This window comes from Uloborus diversus, chromosome 3 (assembly GCF_026930045.1).
Source record: "Uloborus diversus isolate 005 chromosome 3, Udiv.v.3.1, whole genome shotgun sequence".
Classification (NCBI taxonomy): Eukaryota; Metazoa; Arthropoda; class Arachnida; order Araneae; family Uloboridae; genus Uloborus; species Uloborus diversus.
The window spans coordinates 71,069,905-71,097,243 of NC_072733.1; the positions used below are offsets into that span (position 1 = coordinate 71,069,905).

The 27,339-nt window shown below is 31.2% G+C and overlaps 1 protein-coding gene across 1 annotated transcript in view; it reads right to left on the reverse strand.

The window, feature by feature from the left end:
* LOC129218613 (trithorax group protein osa-like) overlaps positions 1–14,073 on the reverse strand; it is a 137,633-nt gene extending 123,560 nt beyond the window's left edge. Inside the window, exon 1 of the mRNA XM_054852933.1 lies at positions 13,871–14,073. Within this exon, the coding sequence (XP_054708908.1) occupies positions 13,871–14,064 (194 nt within the window). The 5' untranslated portion in view covers positions 14,065–14,073. The remainder of the gene's footprint in view (positions 1–13,870) is intronic.
* Between the last annotated feature and the right edge of the window lie 13,266 nt (positions 14,074–27,339).

Below are 27,339 nucleotides of genomic sequence, written 5' to 3' on the forward strand. Positions count from 1 at the left end.
TGGGTGAAAGTCCCATATCAATGCTTGGCAATTATGGCAACCCAAAATAAGGTACATTATTTTAATAGTAAATATTGTTGAATGAATGAAAGACTTATTACTTAATAAATATTTACGGAGGATGGATTTTTTTTTCTAGTTTTAATCGAATGAAAGCGTATTTTATAAATTTTCCCGATGATTACCGGCGTTCCTTTTTCGATTTACGTTTTGTGATTACAATCATCAAAAAATAAATTTTTGAGAACAGTTTCTAAAATCATTATGGACTATTTATGTTTCTGAAATCATTATGGACTATTTATAAGTCCCTAACTAATTAGAAAATTCAAGAAAGTTTTCTAAAAACGTTGAAATAAATTCATCACATTTGATTACGGAGAAAAAATAGCAAATTAAGTGCTGTTGAAAATTGATATTGTCAGCTTTTATCATATAAAAATAATTCCATTATCATAAAACAGTCGAAATTTAACAAATTATTAAATCGAATAATTATCACATCAAATGAACCCCCTATACTGACCTCTAAAAACACTTAATTCACTAAAATTATTTTAATAATGTCTCGCCCTGGTAAAAAAATTCTGGCTACGCCCAGAGATTCAAAAGATAAAAATTAACCTAAATATTATATGCTGTTAACAAGTTTATTGAAGTTACAATATGTAACAAAAAAGAGATTTTTTGCTCTGTAAAAACATAAACAGAAAACTTGATTTTGCGCTTGATTTTCTAAAAATCATCAAACTATTTGGGAAAAACTGGTTAAGATTCAAGAAACTCATTTATTTCTGAAGAGAATGGTATATGGCAAGTGACAGAATATTAATTTTTGAAATTCAAGTGTCATGTCTCCTTTTTGCTGGAATTCACCCTCTTCAAATAAGTTTGTTAAAAACAAATCTGCTTTTTTGGTTCGAGATTTTTAAATGCCTTTCAATTTTTGCACGTGTGCTTGTGTTGTTATTTTTGATCTATGGGAGGGGGGGGGAGGGAATGGAGCATCCCAGTCTAGAAATTTTCCTATTAGAATAAGAACAACATACAACAGTACCTAAAATCTTGCAATGTAATAAAGACAGCAGACTCTAAATAAACCACAAAATAATGTCAACAGTTCCTCTAAAATTCTCATCAAATTGAGTAGGGTAGGGTAAGGTAAAATTGATCGTTTTTGTCCTTTTTTTCACATTCACAAAATTTTAATAACAACAAAATCAGTGTTTCATGCTTAATTATTTTTTGACATTAGATTCAGTCTGAACACAACTGTATAATAGTGATTTTAGGAAAGATTTTTAAATTAATTTAAAAATAAATCACAAAAGTTTTGATCCGTTTTGTACATCCCATTCACCCATGCTGTGGTGGTCATCATGCATAGATGATGTTAATTTAGAATACTGGCGTACCAGGTTATTAAGGAAGAAACTAATGAATAGAGTCAAAAATGTAACACTAAGCCCTTTAATTTTCATACTTTAAAATTAAAAAGTTGGAGCTGATTAAAAAATCGAAACATCCCGTATTTTTAGGACGTCAGGTTTTTATCAAAATATCAGTCCTCTCTTTTTTTGGGAAAGACATAAAATTCGTAGTTTTATACTTGGTTAAATTCTTTATTATATTTCCTCACTATCAACATGTGTGATTTGTCTTATAAATGAAATTGTAGATTTTTTTCTCTTTGTCTAACAGAACGCATTTTACAGGTAATATATTTTTTTTCATTTTGAGCAATTAGTCCTTATGTGGTATTTTATTTATCTGGCTTGGTAGAGGAAGAAAGAGGTGCTACAACAGGATTTAAATTTTATGGAGTAGATTCTTGTAGCACTTCGTTTTTCAGCGATATATTTTAAATTTATAAATGTGTTAATAGAGTGAGTTAAGAATAGTATCAAAATTTATTGAGTGTTGAGTTTTTTTCTTTTTAAATCTTTCTAAAAAAAAGATAAATTTGAAAGGAAAAAGGCTGAGCCAATCTATGATCCATTTTACATATCCACAACGAAACGAAATAAAAAGAAAAAAAAAATAGTTTTTTTTTTTAAACCTAACTTTTTTTAGCGGATTCACAAATGATGTCAAATTTTAGGGCGGGGGGGGGGAGGCGCGAAATTGTGACAAGAGGGAGGAAAGAGGTAACAAAAACACACATTTTGGTTCAAGTTTCGACATTTTTTAAAAACATTTATGTGATATTGCGTGTATGATAAAGGGAGGGGATAAGGTGAAGTGTGACTTTTTGAGACAAATGTGTGGAGGCTACTCAAATACAGTCGTATGTTGAAAAAATATGTGACATCATTTCTGGACAGCCTCAATCGCTTGTTATAAGAAAAAAAAACCTTTACTTTGCTACGTTATTTAATAAAATGTAAACGATTTTTAGAAGTTTATGAAGTCGTGAAAAGTTATTAGAAACCGTGAGATTTGCAAAGCATCATCTGCTAATAAAGTATTTTACTTCTGTATCCATATGAATGAGAGGAACTGTTCTGAAAATAAAAATTGTTGCTGATTAGACATGGGAACGGAAATTGGAACAGAAAACCTGAAAATGGGGGGGGGGGTTGGACTTTTTTTCGGGGGGTTTTCCGTTATTTCCACAAGGGGAAAATTAGAAAATTTTAACATTTCTGGCACAAAATAATGTGTCCAAAAGTTTATAATACTTATTTTCCAATGCTTTTCTAGTTTAAAAAGTTTTCTATGTTCAGTAACATATGAAAACAATAACTTTAACAATGCCAGCGGTAAGAAAATTATATCTCCTTGTACATCAAAGTATTATTTGCTGTTTTTTCTCAGTAAAACTGTTGTGTATATCAATATTATTAATTAGTGGAAAAGTTTAAGTAAAAATTTTACTATACTTTCATTTTATGGGTGTGTATATATGTATACACATATATATAATTGCATGGAACTCTAAAAGAAAAAAGGCAACTTTCGGTTAAAAATCTCATAATTAAAAAAAAAAAAGACAACTTCTGTCAAAAAATTTCATTGAACTTTTTACAAAAAATCACATCATATTCAAAGTTTATGGTTAAATGATGATGATGAGAATAATTTAGATAATGTTTGGTGTGTTATGAACAAAATAAGCTACTGGCTAACTTTTCAAATAGGCTTAAAAGTAGTTGGAGTATGTTCTGTTAAAAAGAAATGCGAATATTCATTGCATTTATATTTTTAAATACTTAACATTTTTTACGTTTTTTAAGAAAACAGAACTAGTAAGCTATGTTTTAAATTGTTAAAAAAAAATCGATTTTTTTTTCTTTCGTCTCAAAATTTCCGGAAATTTCGCATCTTTTGCTGACAAACTGCATAACATTGTTACAAACATGGGTTTAAATAATGATGATAAAAATGAATTGCGTTTGCAATGAGTTAAGTACAAACTGGCTAATTTTACCCCACGCCATCCTAAACAGTAAATGGTTGAGTTAATGAATGACATCAATATTAGAATAGCTACTGATTTATTTAAAAAATTTACACACAATGCATAGAAAGCAGTATTTGACCTAACAAACGAAAAAATAAATAAATAGTTCATGTCATGCTGCATTGATTTTCTGAGCTCAGTAGAAAAAATATTGAGAGTTAAAATTAAAATATAATAGAAATTTAAACTAATAGGAAATGTTGGGAAAGTGTTCTCTCCCGAAATCTTTTTTGAAACTGAATTAAATTTGAAGCTACTTTTGGGAGGGAAAGGTGTGGGATCTCTGCAACACATATTTCTAAAAACGAAATTTTTGACTATCGTTAGAGAAGTTATTGAGAGGGAAGATTTGAGAATCTCTCTTGGATAGTGTTTAAAATTGAAAAGTTAAAAGTCTATTTTTAATAGTTAAGTTAGAGAAGGGGTTGGGGTTCGGGAACCCTACACTGTAATTTTCGAAATTGGAGCCCAAAATATGCAATCTTAAGTCATCTTCGGTAACTTTAGTCTGAGGGGCGTGTTAATCGAGTGGTCTCACTGAGAATTCTCCAGAATGAAAGGAAAAAAAAAAAAAAAACGGAATGAAAGGGAAACAAAAAAAAAAAAAAAAAAAGAAAGAAAGAAAAAGAAACAAGCAATTTTAGGCTCTTTGGCCTCGTAAGAGGAGCAATGCTCATAAATAACATAAAATCCTCACAATGCAAAAAGATTTTTGTTTCCAGAAGGAAAAAAAACAAGCCTGCTAACCAAAGGAGCCAAAAATCTTTGGTACGTTTGTGGAAAAATAGCACTAATTATTGAACTGAATAATTGGATTATGGAAACCTTCCAATCCAACTTTAAAACAATCGTAGCTTTTGTTCTAATTAGTTTAGAAGCAATGAATAAACTTCATCTTACGCAGAAACAAGAGCACTTTTGAAAGGTATAAAGATTTAAATCGAGAAAGAATTTGTTCTTCTATTAGAGACTTCATGTTGATTATTTCATTTTAATAAGAAACAAGAAAATCGTCCAGAAAAAACGAGCCTAATTTTCTGTGTACCAAAATCGAATTATGTTATACATTTCACACATTGACGAATAAAACGTTAAATTTAAAAAAAAAAAAAGTAAATCAGGTGAACGATATCAAATTGTGTCTCTTAAGAGTGCTAAGCATTATCTTTCAGTTAGTTTTAACCATCAATATTTTTAATAGGAAAAGTTTTCAAGCAGTTTCTCAACCTGAAGCAAACCCACAACAGAATCTCAACAAAAATATTTCCCTGTAAAACAACTTCGGGACAATCAAAATAAATTCACAAAAAAAGTTTAGTTTTTTTTTTTTTTTTTCTGCTGCATGAAACTTGAATCGCTTTAAATTTACTGAATAAAAGTCACCACATAAATCACTGACTTTCAACAGTGCATGGATAATTTTATTTCTAAGAAAACATTCTCATGCAATACTGTAATTAGAGTACCATTGGGGGGGGGAGGTAGAAAACGAAAAGAAAAAAGGAAATTTAGGAGTTTCAAGAAAACCCAGAAAATTCGGGGTGAAAACTGAATGTTTTTGGACATTGAAAAGAAAAAAAATATTGTTCTATTTTCAGCAACATTTTTATTTTATTAAGACAGAAAAAATATCCTTTTTTAAAATGTAGGTTTAAAATTTAACTTTTAAAATTTAAATTAAAAAAAACGAAATTTTCCGCCCACTAAAATTTGCCACCCTAGGCGACGGCGCGGATCCCATGAGCTTGTCCTGGTTTTGTACTATTATAACTCCAGAAGGAGCAAAATTATTAGCAAGGAAGGACAAAAGATTGAAAGAATACTGGGAGAAAAATAAACATCTCTAGTCTCACACAATATTATGATGTGATATCATAAATCATTTACAGTTTGACACTATGGATTTAAAACATCTGCAGTTAGGAAGGGAAAGAAAAAAAAAATACTACTAGAATAAGGTAAAATACTTAAAGGTAAGGAAAAGTAGCTTATATCAAAAATAACTCTAGAAAGATTTAGCATTTTCTTTCTTTTTTTTTTTTTTTAAAGAGGGGAACGTAGGGAAAAAATGGAAGTAAAAGTAAATATACTTGAAGAAGGCAGAGGGGTGGGAGGAAGATAAATTCTAAATAGTAAATACAATGTAGGTAAATAGATGCACAACGTATTCGAATTGAAGCAATGCAAAACAAAATGAATCAACTTTTGAATTTTTTTTAATTGCACACAGGAGATCAGCAAGTAAAAAACTAATACTGAGATAGATATCGATTTGAAATAAGGGAATTTTCAATTTGTTTACTGTTATCACGTCTGTTTACTTTTGGCATTTAATACACGTACTCAAAAGAAACGGTCGCGCCATCTGTTGCAAAGCAAAATAAATAAAACATTTTTTTCCTTCTTAAATTTCATTAGCATAAAAATTGAAGCATTCCAAATGATGTTACTGCGTTCAATTGAATCGACAATATCTAAAACAGCAGTGCTCAAATTAAATTTTTAAGTGGTCAAATAACAAGATTTCAGACAGATTAACCCTTTAGTATAAAAATTCTTACTTTTAATAATTGTAATCAAACCATACGTCCATACCCAGACAACCACAAATATCTCAAAGACATCTAAACAGGTCTATAACATGTCCAGACGTCTTTTAGATTTCTTAGACATCTGAGCAATGTCCAAAAATGTCTAAATCATTGATATAGATATGTGGACATCCTAAGGATATCATGGTATCCCCAAATCATGGACATAGATATTTGGACATCCTAAGGATATCCAGGTATCTCCAAATCATGGATATGGATTTGTGCATGTATTCCAGAGATCTAGGCAGTAACATGTTTTAGATATAGATATTAGGATATCTTATAGATAACTACTCAATATCCCGTACGTTGCATTATAAATATCCACGAATGTCTACTTCCAGGATGACTTCAAGATATTTGACTTTTAGATCTGACCGGATTTGTTTGTATTCTGAATTCTGCGGCGAAATTATTTTATTTTGAAATTTTATAGAAGAAAAGTGATTTCTTTTTTTTCCCAATTCGTACTACTTTTTAAAAAAATCGAGTTGTGTGAAGTGAGAAAACTCTAACTTCTTTTATTTCTAAACTTTGTTGATATTTTTCAAGATCGCTTGTGACGATGCGGAGATTCAAGTCTGCTGACTTTTTTTTCTTTACGCAAGATTAAATTGATAGTGAAGGTGATATTCATTTCTTGATTTCCACAGGTGTTAATTTGTTTTTCAACGGAAGTTTGTAATGAAAGGTTAGTGATATGAAGAGTCAAAACTACAAGTTTAACCCTAACAAACTTTGATTCTGTGCGTGTACGGTTGGTCTGCATTTCTTCAATCTTTCATTCGTTGCTATTTGTTAAATCTTAAAAATCTATGTACAACTAGGCTAGGTACTTTGTTTTCTATGCTTGTGTTGCTTTGTTGTGTTACTTTGCTAGTAAATTATATTTAAACTCTTATAACTGTGATGAAAAATGGGATGCTAAAACTTAATTTTATAAGTGTCAACGTATCCGAATGTCCAATTTAATGATTTGTATTATGCTCAAATTTCTCCAAAAAAAAGTATATCCTTTTAATTAAATTGTTCAAATGCATACATTGCTCAAAATTAGGTTTGCATTAAAAAGATAAAGCAAACTCAATTTCCACAAATTCGAGTTTTCTCTCAATGTGTATTCAAATATCAAAGAGTCTGAATCTTTTCTTTAAATTGTATCAATTCTTTTGATTTGTAAAAATTGAAAATTTTGTCGTTGTGTTGTGATAAAAACCGAAAAACTCTTCGTCTTGCCATTCATATTATGTCTGATATCCTACGTATCATCATTTACATTAGTCCGATGTGTACTTTTATTGGTTTCTTCCTGTAGTTATGTTATCAAATATGTTAGAATTTTTTGTTTTATATACTTTACCTATAATAACTAATGTATTTATTTCATACTTCTAATTAAACCTCTCCGTATTAATCATGATTTTGTTTGATTTTCTGATTGTTGCACTTTAATGATATTACAGTCGAATCCAGAAAACTCTGCGGGACCAAGAAGTATTGTAGCTCTAAAATGCTGGGTTATTGGGTAGGCATTAAAAGTTTTTCATGCAAGTAGGGGAGCCCTGATGGGAAGTTATGCGTTTTTTCAGCATATGTTTGGTTATTTGGAAAATATAACGACATTATTTCCATTATTGATTGCCTGAATCTGAATAAAGATTTTCATTATTAATGTATGAATGTGTGTATAACCGTATGTTATAAGTCAGCAAAGTTTGAAATTCCTTTTTGGCAAATTAAGAATTTCACCTATCCAAAAGTTTAACCGGGCATCCAAGTTTTTTCATCTTGCTGGGATGTGGTCCAGTTTTCCTTTCTTTTCTTTTTTTTTTTTTTTTTTGTTGGCTTACCAAGTACCACAGTGTTAAAAATAAGCAGTCATCAGTCACATTTTGAGGCTGAAAATTTTTGATTCAATGCCTAGTTTTCAAACTCTTAGGTGGCGAATTTGACTCCATTTTGGATTTCAATAAAGCTTTTCTTTCCTGACTCTGATTAGGACCAGTGATTGAAGGAGTAAATTTGTAGAAGTAACTTTCAAATGCTACGAATTTTGTTTTTAAAAAACCATTTTTTTTCTGTGCATGTTAGAAATATGCTAGTGGTTAGTGATGGGCATAATATAGTTCTCATAATCAAATCACTCCATTATTCAAGATCCCTTGAGAACTCAATTATCACAGCTCAAGTTCTCGATTGACACACCTTGACTTCTCGATTCCAAAAGCTCTCGTATCAATCACTCGAATTATCGATTTTAAAAGGTTTCTTATCAATTGCTCGAGTTCTCGATTTGGAAAGGTCTCAATTATCAATCACATCGATTATCAGAAGTACTCGATTACCGAGATCTCGATTATCAAAAGTTCTTGATTATGCCCATCACTACTATTGGTAGTGTAGTATACAGGAGAAGTTATTGACAGTGAGCTTTCTATTTGGGACATATAGTTGATTCATTAAAAATGGCCGAGGTTGTTTGTTTTGATGACTAGAAACACATACTAGGCGCCATTATAATACCTAGATTTCATTTCTTGTTTCTAAGGCTGGTGCCAGGTTTTCAGGATGCTATTGTATTGAAATTAGAGATGTTTAAAAACATCTGAATGCTGTAAATTTTATAAAGTTGGAATATGAATTATCATAACAGTGGTGCTTTCAAGTTTTCAAAATTCACGTTTTGCGTAATTGATGTTCCTAATTGATTTCACAAGTGCCGTACCAAATAGCGCTTTAGGTGAGTACTCAACTTGGCAGTGTACTGAAAGTCAGACATGCTTCAAACCATTGCCTCATGAACACCATGCCAAGTATGCACTAAGTACTCGGTATAGTGATATTTTTGAAGCTATTACTAATGCTATGCAATTGATTCACATAAAAATATTTGTCTGTTTTAGTTCAGGAAAGAAAGGAAGGAAGGATCCGGCAAAACACACAGGGAAGAACATGTAAGAGGCACTAGTTTAATTGACGTAGTATCTCTTTCATGTTTCATCTCTGTGAAGTCTATATTTTCCGAGCTGTATCCTGCTCAAGCACGTAAGGTAAGTATATCTCAAAATTTAATCATTATAAATAGCAAAACACATGCTTTGTACATTATCATCCATCATTATACTATTTAATCTTATTTTCTGAATTGAAAAGTTTACTTGACTGTTCTTAAGAACAATAATCAGAAAAAAGAGATGTGTTCAGAGAAAATAGGTAAGTTCCAAGCATTATATTTATTTTTAATATGTATTTTTTAAAATTACTTATATTTTTCTTAGTTTTCGCTCAAAATAGGAATAATCAAGTATTAGGCTCCTCGCAACAGATTCTGCTATGGAAGTTGCAGTTGAAAATTAGTTACGGTACATCGAAGCTTGAAATGATGAGAAAAAAAAGGAATGGAGATGTTTTGTCCTCATCACTTTTAGAAGAATTGTGATGTTTTTTTATACTGTATATTTTAAAAATATGTCAATAAAAATATTTTATAGTGTAATTTTGTTGATATTACATCTTTTTTAATTACATAGAATGTTGTTTTGAAATGTAGAAGCTCCTGCGTACTACTTAAAGGAGCATATAAAGGTAGGTCTGCATCGGAATGTCAACATTTAATTCAAGTTAAGTTTTCACGTACGAAATTCAACATTGAAGCAATACAGTATAACTTTGATTTAACAATTTCCTAATTTTATTTATACATTTCACTGGTCCGGATCTGACTGCATTGAACGTCTATGCTCTTCGATTTAATGATAACTTTTTCCAGTCCCTTGACAATAGTTAATTTGAGGTTATACTGTATTTCATTCGAGATAAAAATGAATACATGTTTTCACCATTTGCCTGATATATAATTTCTAGATTATGAGATGCAGAAATGACAGAATATGAGAACAAAAATAGTTCACAGATATTTTAAAGTAACAGGGAATTATGTACTCTGGGGGGATTTTCTTCATTTATACATGTTATATTAGTTTCTTTTAGCATGTGAACTTATAAACATTTATTCAAACATTGTTTTGTTGAGAAGATTGTAGTAACAGATTTGGAAAAACACCAATATGTAAATCAAAAGGAATGTTTCGTAAAAAACCCATAAATTACTTCATTAAAGCAATTTAGTTAGATTCATATTAACCAGAACTGATATTTTAAAAAGTTGAAGGAAAGCTAACTATTTCAAACAATGATTACATGGATGAGCTTGAGCTACATAATTTCACCCGAGTTCTTCAATATGCAAAAAATCAAAATTTGTTATTTTACAAAAAGTAAAACTTGGTTTCTTGTGTATGGTATTTGTTTGTAGTAAAGGAATGTAGAAAAAAATATCTTACAGGTTTGACAGAGGAACTTTAATATTTAAAACTCGTAATAAACTTAGTTGTACTAAAATGTATTCTTTTAAAAATGTAAACAACTTTATGGGTTTAAAAAATGGTTACTCATGGTGTCACAAATAAATTACTTAAAGTGTTAAAACTTTTGCACTTAACTGCAGTTATTAACATTTATCCAAATTATTATTTGCAAAAATGTTGTTTTTAATAGATTATTTATTCATTGACACCAAAGAGTTACCACTTTTTAAATTAAATTTTTTTAAAACATAAATCATTAAAAAAAAAGACTACTAAATCCAGCAGTCACAAAACTGAGACTTGAATTTAAAACAAGAAAGAAAAAAGCATCTTGCTTCTTTGTTTTTTAGCAAGGAGGGGGGGGGGCGGAGTTAATTGGGGAAAATCTGGAACAGTATGCAAAAAAAAAAAAAAAATAATTCATAGGTACACATAGAATGAAACCCCAAAGATTTTTGAAAAAAGAAGAAAAGTATAAATAACTAATGAATGCCGACTTTATAACTTATTAATTTTTGTGGAATATATTTTAAAGCTGTAAACAAATTTACTGGTTTCAAAATCACAACTTTTTTTCATATATCAATAAAAAGTTATTTACAAATATCAACACTTTTATTCATAATTATCAGTAAAATGGATCTTATAACTGCATTGAGAATGTAAAACTAAGATATTTACAAATAACTTATTTATTAATATACAATAAGTTGCTTGTTTTAAACCTGTAAATTTGTTTACAGCTTTAAAATATAGTTATTAAGACATCCAAAAGCTATCTGGACATGACATCCTATGAATATTCAAGAAACATCCTCCGGATGTCTATGAGATATCCAGAATATCCCCTGGATATCTCTGAGATCGCCGCGGAACGTCTAGATATTTTCGACGTCAGAGGGAGTCAAAAAAGTGCAACCTTTCGACCACTGGTAGATATTCATTTAGACATTCGGACATCTTATAGTCATCTTCTGGACTTGCCTCATCTCTAGTTCTATATCTAGTGGATCTCTTATAGATGACTTTTAAAGATTGGTGGTTGTCTGGATAAAAATGGGGGGGGGGGATAGTTCTTAAGAATGTGCGAAGCAAATAAATACGGAATTCAATGATACTCTATGTCACATAAAATGTGGTAAATGTACGCAAAAAGCGTTGCAAGGCGTATCACATATATGATCATTGACATTAATAATGATTCAAATTGTGTCAAAAGTTAATACACGGATTTAAAAAAAAATTGTTCAATATGTTTACTAAAAATAACACATTACTATAGCAACGTATTCTTAACACTATTAGAAGGAACGTTGCAAAAGTTTTTATATATTGTAGAATTAAATTGATTGGAAAAAAAAACCTCAGGTAAACTTCAGCAATATAACAAGCAAAAAGTTATTTTTTTTACGGAAACATTATAATTAACTGCACGTTATTTAACAACTAAGTGCTTCTGTAAGGTTCAGTTTCAAAATCATAGTATTTAGAACACAAATTTTAAACTGAAATACATCTGAGTTCAATGACTGTAGGATGCTTCTTTACGAGTATCCTACAAGATGTTAAACTACTGCTATTCAAAATAACTCGGTAATTTCAGTATTAAATTCTTTGTATTGTATTTTTAAAAAATTGCCGAAAATAAATTATGTATTATTTGGAGACAAAAGTTGGTAACTGTATTTTAAAAATAATAATGAAGGGTTCTTGCTAAAAATTAAAAAAAAACACCATCACCCTTATTATTTCCTTTGACAAAAAAGGAAGTATTGTATTCGCGAAAAAATTTTCACTCAAAAATCGACCTTAATTTCCATTTTACTCACCCCCGAATGAATATTGAGTTTTTTTCGACTCGACCCCACGTGGATAAGTGCCTAAGGACATATAGACACGCGAAATATCCATAATCACAATTCCCGAGTTAATTACAACGAATTTTCTCGTGAGGTCTATATATACTTATGTATGTGCATATGTATGTTACATAACTCAAGAACGGTAAGTCCTAGAAAGTTGAAATTTGGTACGTAGACTCCTAGTGGGGTCTAGTTGTGCACCTCCCCTTTTGGTTGCATTCGGGTGTTTCTAAAGGGGTCTTCTGCCCTTTTCTGAGGGGAAATCATTGATAATTTCGATGTAAACTCAAGTGGTGTTATAATTTGGCGGACACTTGGCGATATATCGCTAGTCTTTTGGTCGCCAAGTTTTGTCGCCAACTTGGCGACAAATTTGACTTTTTTTTAAATTTTTCAATTTGGCCACTGTTGATGATATTTAGAGAGTAAACTATTGAATCACATTAAAATTGAAAGTAATGGAGAAGTGACATTAAATTGGAGTAAAAGGAAGTCATGTGATGTAAAGCTGTGTGTAAAATGTACATATGTGATGTAAAATGTACACATCAGTTCGTTTATTTTATGAATACAAGAATTAAATCTGACAAGAGGCGTTCTAATGAGCAGTAACAAAAAAAATAACTATTAATTTTGAAATTATACATCGTAAAGTACGAAGTGGACAATAATATTGTAGGATATTTTAAATGTAGAAATTCGTTTCTGATCACCACATGATAGCTGAAATATACTTCTATTTGTTTTCTAGGATCAGATTCTAAACGCATGAATGCTTTAATAAACGATGTTATTGTTTGGATTACCAGTTTCAATTTCAACAACTGATTCAATAAAACTGTTTCTGAATTAAAAAGGAAAAAAAAAACTAAACTAAGTGTAAAAAAATAAGTTTTTTTTAATAAATTTATGCAATTTTTCATTCATAAACAAAAACCCGTTTTATTTTAAATTTAACTACAACAATGAAAAAACGAACGCAAAGCGAGTTTGCAGTTATTCTTTAATTACAAAAACATTTTCATCTAAAATTATGAAAAATAAACTGCTGTAAAAACACATAAGTAAGCTCATGACCCACAAATTTAACCATTCAAGTTTAAAATCAATATTAAACTGCATGAAAACCTTCTTTTAAAAATGCCGAGCACTTTCACAATTAATGTAAAATATATATGTATCTGACAGTTGACAAAAAACTAGTTTGATGAGTACAAGATTAAAAAAAAAAAATCTTGAAAATATAAAAGATCTACACATTTCATATGAAAACTGAAACGGTAGCCATTGGCGAGAGCTTTCGTTACTTGTTTCCTAATATGTGCTACCCGCAACGAAAACAAAAATACAAGGTAAACACAAATATTTCTTTTTCTTCACGACGAAAATTATGTCATGAGACAAAATTTTGTGTCCAATTTCGACTAAAATCTCGTTTACTGTGAGTAAAACAAATTTCTAATCAAAAATTAATAATCAACTACGATATCTTTTAAGCATCAACCTTATAAACATAGTACCAAAAGCACTAATCAATTACAAAACCATAACTGATAATCAAAAGAAATCGTTGCCAACACTCACCACAAAGAAATAAAATGCAGCAGCGACAAATTATTCCGAGGAAATTCAAAGGACGCATAGATTTTGAACAGTCGAAGTAGAACACACACACAGCAAGAGGACGAAGGCTGTAAGCCTCGCCAACGCGACAGACTTGGAGGCCCGGCTTTGGGCCTTCGATTGTTGCAACACACATACACACGCGTTCGAAACATCCATGTCGAACTCAGCCATACACACAACTCAGACTCTGCTCTATTCAGCAGCGCAGCCTTTGCTGATGTCGAGGGTTGCCTATTTCCGCTTTTCGCGCCAATTCCTTGCGTAAGCCAAAACAGTACATCTTTTGATGGGACGCCGCCAAGCAATTTCGCCAAGATGCAATAACCTCTGGTGAACAGCAACCATTTCATGCTCGTTCAGTTTGGTACACAGCGCAAAACGAAATGCATAATATGACGTAGGAATCTGTACAGGCGTTCTAATAATTGTCAATATTTTGAAATGAAATGATGGCTCACAACTTTCAGTTACTATTAAATTTCATGAATGTTTTCCCCTGAGTCACTAGCTCCAGGAAATTTTTCGTCCTTTCGAAAGAGCTATCAAGCAAAAGATTTTCATTAAAAATTAAGATTTTAAAAATTTTAAAGCCATAATGATGTGTGTAAAGGAGTGATAATTATAGAGTTTCATTACAGGGCAAAGTAATCACAGAACACAGCTAATAACTTGATTTTAGAGCACATCAAGTACTTTATTGATTAATCATAACCTTTTTTGGGGGGGGGGGGATCAAAACAATGCTCCTCGAAAAATCGAAACAGATATGTGAAAACGTAAGAATGTTGCTTTTAGCCTTTTGAAAGTAATAATTAAAAAAATCGGCATTGTGGCTTTAAAATACGTTGCCAAAATGTTTTCCTCCTTGAAAAAAGAATAAAATAATAAGAAAGATTTAAGCGTAGGCAGTTTCATTACACATATACATGAAAGAAACATTAAAAATAAGATTTTATAATATTTGTTTAGATAGTATTGGTTGTTTAGAGAGAGCGAGAAAAAGAGAAGTAATTTGCTCAGGTTCCCCAAATTCAGTCTTCATAGAGAAAGGAAAAAATTAAATATTTTTCATTGATTTTCTTATTCTCGGGAGAAGTGAGGCAGAAAACTTTTGCCCCAGGTCTCCAAATGTTTCTGGTTTGTCCTAGGAGTACTAGGTAGAAACAAAAATTACATAGATATGTGGGGAAAAAAACTACAATTGTTTTTGTTAACAAAATGTTCATTACGTTGCAACGATATTTTATTCTTCACAAATATAAGAAACATCTGACCATCTTTCAATTGCTTACCATAGCCTCTTTTTGTTTCAAATAATATTTGAATTATTTGAACGAAATTCCCTCACAAAAACGTTTAAAAAATACGTTTTATAAACAAATGTTGAATAAAGCTAAGATTCATTTCAAATAACATGAAAGGAAGTTTTAGAAAATGCTTCCTTAGTGTAATGCAAAGAACCACGCAAGAAATTATCATTTTTGCAATATTAGTAATCCATTTGTAACGTTTCAATTAAATTTGCAAAAGCAAGTCACATGTCGAGCAACATTTTAAAACGTCAATCATTTACCTATATTTTTTAAATTGTTATTTTTAAGAAATAAAGTTTGATAGTATTTATGAGTTTAGGGTGAAGTGAACATTGAAATGTGACACTAACTTTTCGCTTTACAATGTAAATTAAATTAAGAAAAAGGTCGAAACACTAAGTTCCTAAATTTATCAACATGCTTTTTAAATATGGGAGCTTTAAAATGTATAGAAAATTAATTAGTTATCGTAAGATAACGCAGTTCAAAATTAAGGATTTTTCTAATACATTCAAATAATTAAAAAAAACTGCAATGAAAAAGTATTAATGTATTTGATAAGTAGTTGTAATCTTAGGATATGCTCAGACAGTTAAAATTATTTACTAAATGCCATACGCAGTGTAGTGATCAGAGTTGAAAGGTTGGAAATACATTCAAAAGCATCCAATAAAACAATTTCCAATTAAGTATTAGCATTCAGGATATAAATTAAAACCCTGCAAAAGCTCAGAGATCAGAATGTCAAATTGCATAATACTTGACATTTCAGTAAATTATAGCTGTTGAAACTCAAAGAACTATTTCTTAATTGTAGAATTGTTAACAAGAGGAGGAAGCGAAAGTATACGTCTCTTATATATATTCGCTCACCGTTTTAGGCGATAGTGCCAAACGTAAGGTAATATAATAAAACTGTAACCCTAACTGCAAAACACAATCAATTTGGTTGATCGGGATTATAGCAATTTTATACGACTTATCAACGCTTTAAGTAAGTCATGTCATTTACTTAAGATTGTTTTTTATGTAATAAATTTCTCTGGTGTACGTTATTACGTGCATTTAAGCTACAAATAAAATATTGAGTGGCTAAATCAACGCTTAGTTCGTTTAGTGGGTAAAAGGTTTTAGACCAAGTTCTTTGAGACCAAGTTCTTGAAACCAAGTTCTTTAAAATTGCATATTATTGCAAAAAAAAAATTAATGTTTTCCAAAACTTTTTTTTTTTTTTTTTGTAAAATCAAAAACGAAAGAAAAGGAAATTCCGATCTGTATACAACTAAAAGAAAATACGTTACAAACGATAAAAACACAATAAATGAAGTCATCTTTTTAATCCGCTCAACTCCGCCTCTCCCCTTCCGTCAGCTGTTTAGATGACAGCGTTGAAAAGCAACAGGAAAGAAAAGGAAAAAAAAAAGGAAGGAAAAAAATGGAGAGCATTTTCGCTGTGAATACTTTTTTTTAATAGCACTTTTCTTAAGCTTAATTGTTTTAACGTTGAACGTACTTCTATTCCCCGACGGACCAAGTAATTTCTTTTAATACTAGACCTTTACTAGTGAATTATTTGCCTAGGCACTTTCACTGACTCAATTTAAAACTCCCAATTTTTGTTCTAATTAACAGACTGCGTTTTGATGAAAAACCTTCTGTATGGTTTGTGCCCTGTGCTTTAGCAGCGGGATTAAATTTATATAAACTGAATAAAAATATTTTTATAATATTGAAAAGCATTATTTTTTTTTTTTTTTTTTAGCATTGAAGTCATTCATTCCTTTTTTTTACTTTTTGAGTGGAAGCAATTTTTACACGCATATATCAATAGCGTACACAAAGATTGACATGTAGGGAAAGATCTTTTTTTTTTCATATTGCAGGTCGTTCGTTTTTTTTTTTTTTTTTTTTTTTTTGAGATGCGTCATGAAGAAAATTTTTAACTCTGGTTACGGGTCACTCTCGTGAAAATGGTACACACTATGTCCGACACTTTAGATTTGTTTAAATCAATTTTAATAAAAAAGTAATTAATTATATTTTTATTGATTATCCATTTAGTTATGTATAATTAAATATCAATTGTTTGCACATAAGGAATTAATGAAGGGTTTGAATATTACGCACCCTCTTTTTTTAAACATTACTGTGATTTTTTTCCCGTTTCTCGTTCCGTTTCTGAGATAAGAATGATAACTCCGAATTTAGCCGCCAGGTGGTGCTGTAACCCGCTTCATTATTTAGCGCATGGTAACTTTACTACACTTAGACACCACTTTTATGACGATAGCTTTCGCCGTTCAGAAATTATTGGGATGACAACGAACTTCAGTCTGCATATTGTATGTGTTACTGTGAAAGTCCGAAATCTGGCAAATGTTAATATTAGCAGATGAATATAACCATCCACATACCAAAGACATTGGCGATAAACCAAATATTTCCCGTGAATCACCGGTAAAAGTCGATATTCTCCAATGTCAGTCTCTCACGGTATACCACGAGTTTCAATACGATTTCTTGCAATCTGAAAACAGAAGCTTGATTCTTGTATGTACGATGAATGAGAAATAAAAACTTTTACCTTTTGGGAAAAAAATGAATTTAAAAAAATGTGAAAAAGTCAACGCAATTAAACAACAAAAATTGCAATTCTTGTTCTTTAATAGTCGTGATTTTATTATTACTTTCGGATAATGGTTTCATATGTATTTTCCCTTGATTCATGAACTAGTGTTTGAAGATGTTTCTTTATTTCTGTTTGATTTCTATTTCTGCACATTTGGGGGATTATTTATTCTAAGGGGATTTCATATAACTCCATAAAATGCTAAAGAACTGAGACATCTTAACAAAAACGAAACAGAAGCTCTTTAAGCAGCTTGAGTTAAGCTGTATAGCTGACTGAAGAAGTGATGATAAGTCTTTCTATTGGGATATCTACAAATAAGCCTCTATACTCAATAACTGTAACATATCTGAAACAATTCATTAAAGCTTGTTGAGGTCACATTCCTATTAATCTTTTCTTTTTTTTTTAATGTCCGATTAAAAAAATTTTCTTGCCAAACTTAGTTCATTTTCTTCATTATCAATTTCCTGTTCCATATTTTACGACTGTTTCATGTTTCACTCCAAACATTTTTTTTTTAAATTTCTATGCGTTGGAAAAGACTTAAAGCTTTGAACAAACATAAGTATTTACATTTAGGCAAAGCTTGCATCAAGTTTGAGTTTGACTTCTTAAATTAATTATACGGATGAACAAAATTCAAAGCACAAAGTAACCAGTATTCGCAATGATGGGCACATCTAGAAGCTTAACTGAAAGAGGTAATTAAACACTTTCTGAAAGAAAAAAAAAATTTTTTTTTGTGCTTTCTTTGGGGAAAAGCAAAACGCTAACCTGAGAAAATTTTTAGAAATTATCATCAAACTAATTGGTTATCTGAGGATTATCTCCATGTTGAGTTTTCTATCACACAACAATTACTTTAAAAATGTATGGATTTTCTTGTGAGGGGACAAACACTTTTTCCAGGACCTGGGCATAACCAGGCGCTCGCGGATACAGGGAGAGGTCATGACCCCTCCTAAACAGTCGGCGCTATTATCAGGGCCGCGCCAAGCTTGATTGGCGCCGTCATGCAAATGTCTTTTGAGCGCCTTTATACACTGGCGTTAAAGCAAAATATAGTTATCTCCTGGGGTCAGGTTTTGTAGACAAATGTAATATGAATAAAAATACGTTTGGCATTTAATTTATTAAGAGAAAAACAATCTGCAAATATTCAATTTCGGAACACAGTGTATGTTTTTACTGCACATCTCAAAGTTATTTCGAGTATGGGCGGTTGTAAGGGAGGGACAATTGAAATTGACTTTTGGAGTCTGACTTTTTCTCTTGGGAACCGTGCATTGATCTGCCGTTAAAAAAGAAATTGCCAGTTTCAGTTAATCAAAACATTTTACCCCAACAATTAAAAAAAAAAATCTTGGAATATGATCGAAATAATTATTACTTGCAGCTTAAATTTCTAATATTTGATATACTGTCCTGAAAGCAAGATGTATTTCTAGACTTCATATTAATCAATATTTAAATTATTTCTGAAGAAAATGTTTCAAAATATAGAAAATTGTGAAAAACCCACTTTACTGAGATAGTGGGTATTTTTCAAGTATGCCTACCCGAAAAAAACCGGGCGGGTTTTTTCAGGCTGAGCCCGGTTTTGACGAACCCTGCCTTTGATATGCTAATGCGTTTTGGAAAAGGAAAATATTTTAAATATCAAAGTTAACACTGCTCTAAATATCTATCTAATTGATAAATAAGTATTCAAAGTGTTATGTCTGTCAAAACATGATAACAGAGTACTGAATAGATTTCAAAATTGAAGTAGACATTACTTCCCTTAAAATCTGAAACTAAAGTCATATTTCCGGTAAAAATCAAAAATTCTAAAATACAGAACAATTACAAAATGCATTGAATTTAAGATTCAAAACAAATATCGGTAGATGGGTAGATCCAGACCAGAAACTTAGCATTCCCTGGTCCAGCACCCCAGAGGTCTTTCAAAAGTTTTTTTTTCTTTTTAATTTAATGCACAAATAGCAGGGGTCGATCCAGCGCCAAATTGGGACCGCTTTGCGGCCCCTTCACAAAATTCCGCATGGCAAAAGCGGCCCCATTCACAAAATTCCCCATCGCAAAAGCGGCCCCATTCACAAAATTCCGCGTCGTAAAAGCAGCCCCTTCACAAAAATTTATATAAAGGCAGCCTTTTCACAATATTTTTTAACCGCAAATGTGTACGCATCTACGCGGGAGCCTCTTCCACCTTCCCCCATCTTATCTTTTTGCTTGCTGCGTGAGGTGTTTTTGCTTCAGAGCGTCAGAGGGGGGACGGGAGAGGGACACTTGTGATTGGTAGCTTGTTTTCAGGAAAATCCTAAATTTTACTTTGATTACGCAATATATATTTAGTATTAATTTGTGTTGAGTTTCAAAATCCAATTCTAAAATAACTTTTCTTAAAATAAAAATATTTTACATGCTGTTTTTATATTTTTATTTCTTTTGAAGATCTTGATTTCCTTACATCCGCCATAGTAAACGAATTTTTCGCATTTTTGATGTTTACTGTACCTTGTTAAGAGGCAAACAAATAAAATTTCTTATATATTTATTAACATCATTAAATTGCAAAGTTTTAAACGAAATACCTACTCTGCAAGAACGTCAAAAGTCAAAAAATTAAACGCTGAATGCTGGTGCAGTATTATTTTGGGTTTTAATTACTTTTAAGTTTTTCAAACACATACATGGAATCTTTAATGAGTATTTCACTTCTGTGTTAAGAAATATGTGATATCTTTGAGTCTGTTCATTTTGTATTTATTAGGAGTTATCATTACGTTCAGCAGCATGTGCAATTTTCATTGCTCTTAAAGTATTTGAGAGGGGCAAACAGGAAATCTGTTGTGAGACTTTCACCTTAAGAAAGTGTGCCTTGCATATGTATATTTGTAAAAAGCAATAAATGTAATGTATGTGTCAAATTACGAATAAAATGTTAAGGGTCTTACTTCCCCCCTCCCCCAGCGCATTTTCTCTTGACAGCTTTCAGGTATTCTTCAAGAACTTGCAATCACCCCTGAAACCTGTCTAGGGCTTTTCTATAACGATACGACAGCTAAAAATGCTTTAATGTAATCTTTTCCAAGAAAAAAATCACGAGAAGGTCTTTTTTACAAAAATAAAGAAAAATAACAAAAATATTTTGCTTTTTCACAAAAATAACGAAATTTCACAAAAATATTTTGCCTTTTCACAAAATGGGGACCCAAAAAATAAAACCTGGATCGACCCCTGATTCGAATGTAAGGAAGTTGTATATTCATTACAAGAAACTATTTACAGGTTAAGTTACTACAATAGTTTTAGATGAAGAATAATGAAATAAACAGTAAATTTAGCCAGATTACAACAAATTAATCACAAAAATAATTACTATTTACAGAATCTGTTACAATATTATTAATAAAAGAGGTTTATACTGAGAAATTGTTCCTATAATTAAAGTGAAATTTGAGTTGGATTTCCTTTCTAAAAAATCGAAAACTGTTATGTAGTTCATTGACGGCAACCTTCCCCTATATTAATATAATTTTGTGAAAAAATAATAAATAAATTCATGTTTTCACTCTGAAATTTAATTTAAAACAATACTACCCATTTCACCCCACCCCATGGGATGGAATGGGTATAAAAACAGACTTTGAAATAATAGCTTTTTCATTAAACAATAAAATTATTTCAGCAATAATAACTATAAATATGTGAACTGTATTGTTGAAATGTAAAAACTCAGTTATGGTTTTTTAATTATTGGATGTCAGATTTGAATAGTTTGATAATCATTTCAAAAATACCTATTTTTATTTCCATTCTACCCCACCTGACTCTAAGTGTTATATATGCTCCTCCTGGACACATGATATGCATGCATGCCCTTTCCCTCAATGTTTCGTGATAAGTTCAATGATATTATTCATATTCGAAGAAACTTTTCACTTCTTTGGTCTCTGATAAGTTTTATTTCCCACTGACGTTTGTTTACGTTACGTTCCTCTTCAGAATAACTACTTATTATATCCTATAAAAAGTTAGAAGTGCGTGTAGTTGAATTCCTTTTTGAATGTGGTCTTTTCTCAACATTATGTCTAGTTTTGTATTTTTGTCAAAATCTTACTTAAAATATGTGTAGGACAATTAAAAAAACTTCAGGTGATTTATCGATTAATAATTATTTTATTAACTTGTTTTGATTTTGATGGCATTAGTTTTCATAACTTGAATTCCACTCTTTAATAAATTATATAGTAGTGTTTTGAATATCCTTTTAGTTTGGTATTATAAAGAAAACGTTCGTTGACTTGAGACCGCATTAAATCCGGTTTTCTTTCGAATTTTTTTTAATTTTGTCACTTTGACCAATTATATAGGAGAATATGAGGTAAATTGAAGAAGTAAATTACATTTTTCAAAGTGAAAAAAAATAGGAATTTAGTTTGAAAATACATAACAAAGAGAGAACATTATATTTCAGAGTAGAACTTGTACTGAAATGTTATTTTTTATTTTCGGCAATCAGTTCAAAGTAAATTCGGCAGTACTTCAAGTAAAAGTGGAAGGTTATCACTTTGTTTTATATATGGGGGTAAGTTATAATTAAAATTTTTCTCACATGAAACATTTCTCATTTGATTGCTGAAATTATTTTTCTTAAATAATTAAATGACTGAATAAACTGCTAACGGAATAAATATATGAAGTAATTAATGAATGAATAACCAAATAAATAAATTTATGAATGAATCAATACATGTGTGAATAAAGTAGAGAAGGATTAATAAATACATAAATGCATGTACAAGAATGAATGAATGTGTAAGAATTAATTTACGGATGAATAACTCAATGAATATGTAAAATAATTTAAAAGGAAATGAATAAATATATTAAATAAACTATTTCACTTCGCACCGCATGGCTTTTGACAAACTGCCGTAAAAATTTAAATTGAAACACATGCCTGTTATGAAATAAATAACTACTGCACTGAACATCAGTAGGTTCCAATTAACATTTGAAGTGTTAATAATGACTTTATCATTTTGTGATTACAAAAAATATATTTAATATATCACAAAATATTACAATTTGAGTATAGATTTTGAAAATGGCTTATATTATCATACACTTGGTCTGCAGAGGTAAAATTTTCAGAATGGAATCTACTACATGTTTAGTAGCATAATTAAACTATTACCAAATATATGCGCTGTTCTAACAAGGAGACGGCACGACCGTGGGGTCGGAGATTTACGTCAATTTTTTTGTAGTGAAAGAAGACCCCTAGTACCTTACGTGGTTAAAGTTGTACGACGCAATACTCTGAAAATTATGAGAAAAATAGATTTAAAGTCACCATGGAGTCTCTTAGGCACCTTATGAACTTGAAATGTCAGTCTCTTGTCGAGCTGCCGCTAGCCTAGTTGGTTAAGGCGCGATCTTGTGCTCCAGAGACGGCACGATCGAATCCCACACTGGACCTTTTTCTTTTCTCTTTTTTTTTTTGCTACCACAACAATTAGTGGTAACGAAGTAGTGGTAGAATGAAAAATGTGAATTATTTTAAATTGTTTTGCTGGAAGAAAAAGAAAATAATTAAAAAAACAATGATGTAAATAAATTCTTAAAAATTATGTAGGAAAGAAAAACTATTTCAGTAATTGCTGTGATAACAAAAAAAAAAAAAGATCCGAATGTCCTATGAGCAGATGTCCCTTATAACCGTAAAGGGGACCACAGATCAAAAACCTTTACTAGTCAAATCAAACCGTAAAGAATAACGAGCAGGTATGTTTTTCAGTGAATGAAAAAGTTTGCGATCCTTTCAAAAATAAATTTCAGAAAGTAATATAGGGGTGAAAAGCGTTACCACTAATTAAATCCCAGATCATACTGATGTGTTTTTAATAAACTAGAGAAAATGCCAAATTATTAAACTTCAAGTAGCCTTCCTCAAATATCGCAGCGAAAAGCTGCTTTAAAGAGAACATTCTGGAAGGTTTCTAAGCTAAATAGTGCGGATATTTCAATCTCTTTGAGGTTTGAAAGCATAAATCAATACGAAGAAGTTAATGAATAACAATCATAAGGCTGAATGACATAAATGAATAACATACATAAAGCAGGGGTTCTCAAACTGGGTGCCATAGTAGGAAGCGAGGGGTGCCGCGAAGTGTCCAATATATTTCTTGGGTGGGTTTGCCAAATAAGTTCAAGCAGAGAACTAAGCCCCCCCCCCCCCCTTTTTTTTTGATGTAACATATCAAAAATTCGTTTGATCGTGACTTCATCGATCATTAAGAAGAATTCATCGAAGTAAACATGAAAATTTTGGTAAAGTTTTTGATGCTTTCAAATGTGGTATAATATTTATTTATTGCCATTAGGACTCTTTCAATTCGTGGTAGCTTGATAATACTTTTCTGTCGTTTTTGTCTTCAATTCTGCGTGGAGTAATCTTCGCACAGAGTTTTCTTTAAGGGTACATGGACCTAATAAGGTCAAATCGCTTTTCCTTGCTAAAACTGTTGAAAAACATACATGGAAACTTAAGTTTTCACTTGGTTTTTTAAAATTAGTTTTAATGAGTCATCTGATGAATACGCAAAGGCAGAAGCTATTCATTTATAAAGAAGCGATATATTTGCTTTTGAAACTTAGGGTAGCCTTATTTGGCAGTTATGAACTTATCTCAAACGAGCTGATGTGTGAATCACATGACTTCTTTTTACTCCAATTTAATGTCATTTCCCCATTATTCGCTATTTTAATGTGATTCAATATTTATTCTCTAAATATCACCAACAATGGCCAAATTGAAACCAAAAAAAAAAAAAAAAAAACTCCGCCAAATTTGTCGCCAAGTTGGCGACAAAACTTGGCGACCAAAAGACTGGCGATATATCGCCAAGTGTCCGACAAATTATAACGCCACTTGAGTTTACATCGAAATTAACAATGATTTCCCCCCAAAAAGGTGCAAAAGACCCTCTTAGGAACATCCGAAAGCAACCAAAAGGGGAGGTGCACAACTAGACCCCACTACGAGTCTATGTACCAAATTTCAACTTTCTAGGACATACCATTTTTGAGTTATGCGAGATACATACGCACATACGCACATACACACATACGCACATACATACAGACGTCACGAGAAAAGTCGTTGTAATTACCTCGGTGATGGTCAAAATGGATATTTCGCGTGTCTATACATTCTTAGGCACTTTTCCGCATGTGGTCGAATCGAAAAAAAAACTCAACATTCATTTGGGGGTGAGCAAAATGGAAATTAAGGGCGATTTTTGAGTGAAATTTTTTTCGCGAATACAATACTTCCTTTTTTGTAAAAGGAAGTAAAAATAAGGGTGCCGTGAGAAAATTCTAATTCTTCAAAGGGTGCCGCCAGTCGGAAAGGTTTGAAAACCCCTGTATTAAAGTATAAAAAAGTAATTTGGGTAAAAAGATGTCTGAAGTCTCTGCATTTTTTTTCCCCACTAAAATGTTTTGGAAAAAAAAGAAAGAAAGAAAGTAAATAAAACAGAAAAGAAAATGAATGCAACTTTACAAAACTGACTGTTTTGATGAATCAAATATTTTGAAAAGTTCGATCTGTATATAAATTCGTACAGTGGGTCGTAAAACAAAACATAGTAGTTAGAGATTTCCATTTTGTTCCTGTTGGAACTTAAATTTCTCCTTTATCTTCTATTTGTTATAATTCTCGTTTCTGAGAAGTTTAGTCATTTTGGAAAGCATGGGTTTAGGGGAATTTTTACTCCTTTGCTTGAAGAACGAGTGTGAGAACACATACATAACGAAAACAAAAGCATCCAGATTCCATGTCGTCAAAAACCCGAATCACCAAGTTTACAAGAAGCACCAGACCAGGGTATAACCAAGAGCCTCTCAAGGGACACGCATGGCTGACTCGATTAAAGGGCGTCATTCCATATTGCTTCCAGTGTTTTTCGACCGAATCAGAGAAAGAAGTCACAACCTTCATCGAAACGCATAAGGTTCAAGAAAATGGAGAAGATACAATTACGATTGAAGAATTTGCTTCAAAAAAAAAAAAAAAAGAGTAGTTCAATTTTCAAAGTTTTCGAAAGGTCTGCATTAGAGCTGGAAACCCTAATCCACCTTTTTTCGTTATCATATTTTAAAGTTCCCCGTGCTATGCTCATGAGTAAAGTAATACGAGAGAAGACATGAAAATTATTTTTAAAAATGTGATTTGGTGTTTTAAGCTTCAATGCGGATCTTTTAAAAATTGAAATTTGGAGCTACCCCTTTTTTGCAGCAAATCCTTCAATTATGTGCAGATATACACGATATCGTAATTAGACCTGTTTCGATTAAAAAAAAAATTATAAGCTCTTTCTGAACTTTCACCCATAAACTAATTTTACAAGTGACCATTAAATTAAACCAGCTGCTCCCAATCTGTGGCTCTCGACCCCAAATAGGGTTGCGAAATAATTCTCATGGGGTAGAGGAGTAGCGACATTATTCTTACTTTTAAAATATGTAACATCACACGGTTTTAAAACTATTACAGAAGAGAAACATCAGTATAATTTTTATTTTCCTTTGTGGCGATGTTAATTTATTTTAGATAAAAATGCGTTATTTAAATTTGTGTTTAAAAAGTTGTCACTAAGTTTCTATTATTAATATTAATTGTATCAAACGTTACTTTTTGCAAATTGATAGAATTTGATTTTTTTATAACGCGTACTTAACCCAAAAGCAGGGAAAATTGAAAAATCAATAAATGAGTGCAAGAATTTGGAAATTGTCGAAGTATATGATAAAATTGCAGTAGCAATCTTTTTCTGATTTCTGCAGCCATTGTGTGTTGCATGCATTTTTACGCTCAAATAATAATCTCAACACCTTGAATTTTCATACACAATATGCGCGAGGTATGCATATGCATATAATATTTATCTACGCTGGTGTATATATGGGGTCGCGGGTTATTTAATTGTCAAAAAAGGGGTCGCGACGGGCAAAGGGTTGGAAACCACTGAATTAAATGATTAAGAAAAACGCGTAGGGCAAAATAGAAAGATGCTTTCTTGTTAGAAAAGAAAAGGACATGGAAAAAAGAAAAACTACTAACGTTTGTTGCATTTTGTTCTGACTGCAAGTAAAAAGAAACGCTCATTTAACTTATTTTTAACTAAAACATTATTCCTAAAACAAGAAAAATGTTGTAGCTCATAGCTTTTTCAAGGGGGGGGGGAAGCAAAATTTTGCAATGAAACTTCCTAACACGTACTTCAAAGCTACATGAAACTATTTTTCACAGTTAAGCGAGATTGCTCCATATTAACGCATTGACGAAAGTGATTCTTGTAATTTATTCCGTAACACTTTTAAACAAATTTCACTCAAAATTAGGGTCAAATAATGAATTTTTCTCAATATGCAGACTGGGGAGCAACCAGAAAGATGGAGGGGGTTCA